At 33.2% G+C, this 7,849-nt stretch overlaps 1 protein-coding gene across 1 annotated transcript; it reads left to right on the top strand.

Moving 5' to 3' along the window:
* The first annotated feature begins 560 nt into the window (after nt 1–560).
* On the top strand, nt 561–1,628 carry LOC131857340 (uncharacterized). The gene is made up of 2 exons (XM_059209758.1): nt 561–752; nt 837–1,628. Exons 1-2 carry the CDS (start codon nt 561–563, stop codon nt 1,626–1,628), a joined length of 984 nt encoding a protein of 327 aa, XP_059065741.1.
* The last annotated feature ends 6,221 nt before the right edge of the window (nt 1,629–7,849 follow it).

Below are 7,849 nucleotides of genomic sequence, written 5' to 3'. Positions count from 1 at the left end.
AAGCATCAAAAATCCAGTTTTGGAGAAAAGGCAAGATAGTTGATTCACCTGCTGCATTGGTACAAATTAGGAAGAGAAAGAAACAACAAGCCCACAAACTGGGAAATGATGAAGAGGCTACTGAATTAGATGAGGATAAAAGATAACTTAGAGCAAGTGTTAAGAATCCTAAGACAACTGATAAGGGAGAACCTACTAAGAAACCATTAACATTAGAAGAATATTTCAATAGGATGGTAAAAATAATAAAAGATTATGGAGTTTATAAAGGTTTAAATACATTGTTTATTCATTTATTTGAAAATCAACAAAGGGAGATTGAAGATGTAGTCACCTTTAGCATGAATAAATTCAGTAGAGCCCTCATTGAGGTACAAGGGCAGATTCCCACTTCATTATATAATTTGATTGATGCAAGGTGACAAGTTGCTATCAGCCAAGATGGAGAATTTATTGATTATACACTTAAACACTTGCAAATAAAAGCAATTGAAGAGGAAATTGAACAAATAAAAGTTAATGCAAAAGCATCATTTAGATCCAAAAAGAGATTAACAAGAATGTTAATAGGAGAGACCGAAGCAGTCCAAAAGGAGACCGAGTGTTTGATAAAAAAGGCTTTATATCTCACCCTGAATGAAGAAGGTAGATCTAAAAAACTAAAGTTTGAAGAACTTCTTAAGGGAGTTAATATTATAGATTTTGAACCTGACAACAAGTATATGCAGGATGATCTTATTGATATTGAACTGGTAGTTATAGAAGATGTTGATGACACCATTGATAATGTTGATAATATTGTTGATAATATAGATGTATTTGATGTTGATGTTCAGATGTTTGAACCTCAACAAGAACAAGAAGAAAACAAAGATGAAGAGAAAGCAGAAGGGAAGAGCTCAACTATGCAACTAGTTAATACACCGTCTATAGATACTCAGACTGCATCGATAACTAAAAAAGTAAGTGTAAATATTGATGAAAGTCAAAAGGAAAAGATAGATGATAAGAAGGATGAAGAAGCACCACTTAATTTTCAACCCATTGACAATCAACCACCATCGGTCAAAGAAAGTATTAATGAAAAGAAGGATGAGGCAGCATCGGTGAATGAACAAAATGTGGACAATCAACCACCACCGGTAAAGGACACCACTGAAAAAGATAAGATAGAGAAGGAGAAAACAAAGAAAGTAAAGGTAGAGAAAAAGGAGACAGAGGAGAAGAGAACAAGAGAAAAGAAGACTACACCTAAGATCACTCCTGAGTCCAAGAAAAAAATAATTGATGATGATGATGATGTCTCGGTTAGTATTAAAGGCCCTATTGACATGGACAACTTAAGTTCCTCTCAATTAATGGAGATTGCACGTGCAATGAAATCTAGAGCCCAAAATAAAAGAATGAAGGAACAACGGAGAAAGATAGAAATAATCAGAACAATAGTTGATATCTTGTCTAGTCTCCTACCCAAGACTGATACTAAATATTTTATTACTCCCATGGACAAACTTGGACAGTTAATTACCGATGCTAGAGATCAACTTAAAACTTTTGAAGAAGTAGCATATATACGAGTTGAAAAGTGCTACAAGAAGAAAAGGGCAAAACAACTGATGTTTGTGTAGACGTCTAAAAAAGGTCAACACTTGCGGAGTCATACTTTAACATTTGCGCATTGCCTCATTTTAGGTTTTTGTGTCGCATTAACATTTCCCCTATGATTCGCACTTGGTCTTTATCATTTGCGAGCATCGAGTCATTCTTCTGCATTCTTCATTCATCTCGTCTTCGAATTTGGTCTTGTCGATAACAATCTTCAGTCATGATTTTGGTCAATCTTATCCTATCACATCAATGTGCGTGCTCATTTGTTATCATTTTGGACATCGTCAATCCTAATTAGGGTTTTGTCCTCTTATCAATCTTATCATCTTTTGATCGATTTATCATCAATCGTTGTCATTTGCAATCTTATCATCTTGCGATCGATTTGTCATCGATCGTGGTCATTTTCGATCTTGTCGTTTTGCAATCTATTTTGTCATCGATCCTTGTCCTCTTGTCAACTTTTTCATTTTGCGATCGATTTGTCATCGATCATCGTCATTTTCAACTTTGTCATTTTGCGATCGATTTGTCATCGATCGTCATCTTTCTCAATCATGTCAATTTGGATCAATTAGTCATTGTTCCTCGTCAATTGGTGCATTTCTCAATCAAATCATTTATCACATTGGTCATTTATCAATTCAAAATCATGATCGAATCAACATCAATTATCTTTTATCAAGACCTAATTGTCATTCTGGCATTTCTAATTCATCTTCTAGGGTTTTATGATTTAATCATTTAACCTTAGTTGTCATTTCTCCCTCTAGGATTAATAAATTATTTATTTATCCTAAGTCTTCATGTCACAATTAAATATTTGTTTAATTGGCTAACTATTTATTCCTCTTTTTGTGAATTAATTAATAAATGACAAATTATTGATTAATTTACCTAATTTCTCCTAATTCCTAATTTCCTAATTTCTATTTCATCTATTTTTCAATTCTCTCCTATTTTTCTCCTAATTTCATGGGAATGACATTTCAAGTTGTCATAATTTGTCATAATTGACAATCAATCAATTTTGACATAGAAATTTGTCATAATTTTGTCATATTTGTCAATCAATCAATCTTGCATAGAAAGTGCAAAAATGTCATAATTTGTCATAATTGACATTCTTGATTTGCAATTTCCATTCGAATCTCTTCATGCTAATCTTGTCATCTCTCCAATTTGTCTATAAATTGGATGAATTTCTTCAATCAAGATCCCTACCTAGTCGAATCAATCACACTTTGAGTATTCTTGTGCTACTTGTCAATCTTGCTTTCACATTAGGTTTATGCACTTGAAGGTGAGATCCACAAACAAAAGCTATTTGAAGAAGAAAGAAGGACAATGGAGCCACATGAAGGAGACATTCAGATCTACATTTGGTTTGCTTAGTTTTTAATCTTGAATGTTTTGCTTTCATGTCTTTATTGAGTGTTTTTAGGATTGATCATTGCATTTGAGCTTTCGTGATTGAGCTAGATTAATGTTTATTTGCTTTGATGATTTCCGATTTCCTAGCTACAGATTTGTTTGCCAATGTTCATGAAGTTGATTGTGTCCTTTGTTTGTAATTTACTTTTCAAAATAATGGAGGACAAAAAATTTATTTTACTTTTGCATGAAATAAAAGCATTCAATCACAATCCTAAGGCTGAAAGGACAATATTTGTTGTCCCGCTTAGCTCAAAATACCACATTCAACTAGTTAGTTAGAAGCTTGATAGCACTGGCTCCACTCCATGACACTCACTTCTTGTGCATACCAAGATTTGAATTCCTTGGATCATCACTTCCCAACAAATTTACTATCTCGAATTGAAGGGCACATAAGTGGTATCTTCAACATGAGCATATCACAATGCCCGAGTCAACAAATAGAATGCTTCTGGCAAACTACAACAATGGCTTTTTAGTTTAGGACTCTTTTTCGAGAATCCATATATGCTCTCTCCCTCGAGAGGCCTCCTTCTTGTAGAACACAAGTATTGGGGAGGTCAACATAGTTAGGCAATTAGCACTCATAGTGAAGACTTTCATCCCATGTATTTTATATAGCGACTGAGAGGTGATGTGGCCTTAGCCCATTACCACTCTGGGTCATTCTCTTCTCACCAACCTTATGGGCACTCAAGGGGATAGGACCTCTACCTAGTAAAATAAAAAAAATGAGCATTGTTGACACTTTTCTCTTGCACCCAAGACCATGAGGGCCACGTGGAGAGGATAGTGTGTGTCAACTATGGGACTGCTCACACACACAAGTTTGCCCAAGCAAAGCAAACACAATGAAATAAATGGTTCTTTTTAATGCCCAAATCAAATGTTTTCTAACACTCTACTTCTAAAATTGATCTTTGACATACGTCCTGCATCAAATTGCATTAGCAGCATGTGTATTAGGTCTTCTCCAACATTCACCAAAGTTCTGCACAAATAATCAGTAACATAGAAAAGCCAAAATATGAAAATAAAATTAAATTGAAATATTTAAAAGATAAATGAAACAATTATACCTAGGTTCTGCCTCTACACAGGCGCAGAACAATCAAACATACACAAAATGATTGAACATAGGCCCAAAAAGATTGAACACAAGCACAAAAAGTTGCTACACAAGCACATAATTTTGCTACATAGGTGAAAAAGTGCAGTTCCTATACAAAAAAAAGAAAATTGATCAGACAGAAGGTGAATTTTGTAAAATTTAACCCCTATCAAGCATAAAAAACCTAATTTTAATGAAATTTGACCTAGTTGACTTTAGAATTGAATTATTGCAACAATTTTGTTCATTTTTAAATTTTTTTAAGTGAGTTCCTTATTATTAGATTGAGTGCAAGCCGTAAGAAAGGAAAATGAAATCTTTTAATGTTCCTACACAAAATGCAAAAGTTTGTGATTCAAAGCCTTAATTAGGCTACCAATGACAGTTTCTTGTTCATTTACCCTCCTAATTAAGCTGAATGATTTCATTCAAGATTTTTGAACCCTATTTAGACTAAACATGATCAAATTGACAACATTTGCAGGGTTTGATTTCTTTTTAACAACCCAAAATGAAACATTTTTGTTCTATTGGAAGCCTAAATTTTCGCAAAATTTAGGGTCTCCTAAATGAGATATTTTAGTGAACACCCCCAAAAATGCACCCATGAATCTTGATCCCGATAAGAAATTGGACCTTGCAATTATGTTTAACATCCATAAATAAGCATGGCCACCCATTTTCATCTTCCCATGGTCAGATTTGATACATATTTCAAGTGGCGAAATTTAGGGTGCACATAAGCTTGAGTCACACAACCTTTTCCAGTAGGCATTTTCGGGAATTAATATCTTTTTATCTGAGAGCCTTCATGCCAAAATGATTATCCTAGGTGATTTTCCTATCAACAAAGTACCCCTGTAAAAAATTGTATAATCCCAACACCTCATTTGCTATTTTTCCAAAGCCAATTCCATTTGCAATTTATTCATGTTATTACTTGCACAGTGCAAAAAACTTACCAAAGTAGCCTTCTGTTGAGATTAATATTCCTCAACCAGATCACCCTCAGACCGAACCAATTCACTCATGCAATTATCTCTATCACAATGAACTCTGATGCAAAGTTTTAAAGCCCTATTAGCTCATTTGATATTTTGTTCGATCCTAAACTAGATGCAGTATATGCAAGTCTAAAACTTGTAAAAGGTTAAAATCAATTGTGGAGCCCACTTTGGAAATTAATATCTTTCACCTCAGAAGGAATTTATCAGAGTTGTCAGTTGCATTGCAATCTTTGGTTAAATGTCTACATGATTGCCAACTTCCGTGACCTCATGATATAATTTGGATAGTTTTCAACATTGATTCTAGATGCAGAAATCATGATTGGACACTTCTCACAAAATGTCTGAGTGCACAATTTGGTAAAGTTTGAATCAATTCATGACCACAAATGTACTCCGAATTGTTCCTGTCACCTATTGGCAAAATACATCAAAGCAAGGTATGGAGCATTTACTCGAGAATAATGGTTTATTTGATCACCAGATGAGATTGTTATTGTTACAAGTTCATTAATGAAACACATGAACAACAAACTGGTTTTCACAGAGGTAAATATTTCACTTTCCAGGAGCTTGATAATTTAAATCAACAATATCGAGGTTGCTGAGAGCCATGTTGAATAATAGACTATATGTGGGGGGAAATGTGGCTCCCATAAGGGTAGAGCCCAACATATAGTTTTAAAAGGATGCATAAAGAAAAACATCATGACATGGAAGTATTTGATTTAAAATGATTTAAATTTGATTTCAAAATAATTCATCTAAAAATATATGGTGGCTATTTTCTACAATCTTGTGGGATAATATTTAAAGTCAAAAGTTGGAGTGGTGAGCCTCATTAGCACAAGGAAAAATGAACTAAATTTATTTCCATATCTATATTTTAAGAAAAGATAAAAAAGAGAAATGTTTTAAACGAGAATTATATATGGAGGAATATAAAAAATTACTATTCAACAAAGAATAATTGATTTGCAGATGAAAACCCCTATTTAGGGCATAAGGCAAACAAACTCATCTGTATAACATTGCATATCTGGTGAAGACAAAATAGTTTCACCGAAATGGGACCGTATGCTGAAAAGTGATCAAAACACAAGCGGATTTGGCCAGATTTTGCAGCTGCAAATACCATGGTAGGCGTCGTGGAAAATGCAAAAGCATCAGCGAGGCATATTCATTGTCACCACCTTAAAGAAATATGAACTCATGAAACACTATGATCACAGTGTCTGCACAATATCAATTTATTGAAAGGGCCCAAGAAACTGCAATTGGCTGGTGAGAAGCCAATGTGCCTTTACTTAATGTTGGCCTTTAGCTATTAATGGAGATGCCAGTAACATTTCAATAATAATCAGAAGAGAAGATTATTATAGAAAGTATTATTTTAGGGGTCAGAATATTCATTAAATATGGATATTATTTCTATTAAATAAAGCGGAATTTGATTTTGACCAAGCGAGATATGTAGAAAAGGGAATTGGTGAAAACCTCAAGAAAATAAACTATTTGGCACAGGATGTTGATTAAAGATATATATATTACCAAGAGTGATATGTATATTGGGATTAATTTATCAAGGTAAAACATTCTATATGAATCCAAAAATATCCAGTAAAATATTGTTACCCAGTGTAAAGTGTTTTCTACAGATAGGGAATATGAAAGAAGAATTATGTTCTCTTCAGTGAAGATGTCTTTTGGAATATTTGAGAGAATTAACGTCTAAATTGAAGGCCAACATTAAGTAAAAGTATTATTTTTGAGGAATCAAAGACGTGGCGAGTGAAATAAGTTCATATTTACAAGTGAAAGAATATGAGGGAAATATTTTACCAAAGGGTCTTGTTTCACTTATAAGGGTAAGATGCAAGGTTAAAGGGGATTTTATTTTTGCTTGTACTATTCCATAGAAGGAATGGATGGTAGAAAGTTTTATTCAATACCAAAGATTAATGTATTATGAAATACTTTAGTCATAAAGTATTATTCACAAAAAATACAAATTAAAGAGTGATTAAAGAAGTATCCAAATCTTGGAGCCAATTTCCATATAAAATACAAGCACAAAGATCGCCAACGTAGGAAGAGTGTTATTATTTTGAAGTGTGAAGATTAAAGTGATTAAAGTTAAATATTTTATTTAATTTTAATCATAGTTAATTAAATGTAAAGTTGCACTGAACAGTGTGAAGGGCCACAACCCTAAAATTGTAATGAATATATGCAAGATGAAATTGGAGGGAGAAAAAAAATAGAATTAGAATAAGATTCAGATTTTTACAATACAAGTAGGATGTAATATATTATCGACATGAATAAATAAAATACTATGAGTGTTCTTTATTCTCTATTGGTCTTTCTGTGAAAGTTAAACTAACTGTAATTGAAGATATTTAATTGTAACATTGAGGGTTGGGTAACTGACAGAGGCACTGGTCTATTATACATAATTTCAATCCAATCATTATTTATGCTTTTCAATTTTAGTTTCATTCCAGTAGGAGATAGTTTATTCCAAAGACGTATGGCACTTTGAGATAAACACTAGAAGTAGAAGATACAGTGTCCAATCTACTATAAAAAGCACCAAGCAAGAAGATCAATTGGTGAGGTCCTATAGAGCCTAAAGTGAGAGAGTTAGCAACCTAATTGGTTCACTCTATTAGTTGGCCAAATC

The sequence above is a fragment of the Cryptomeria japonica genome, chromosome 1 (assembly GCF_030272615.1).
Source record: "Cryptomeria japonica chromosome 1, Sugi_1.0, whole genome shotgun sequence".
NCBI classification, from domain to species: Eukaryota; Viridiplantae; Streptophyta; class Pinopsida; order Cupressales; family Cupressaceae; genus Cryptomeria; species Cryptomeria japonica.
This window is presented reverse-complemented; position numbering and strand designations above follow the sequence as displayed.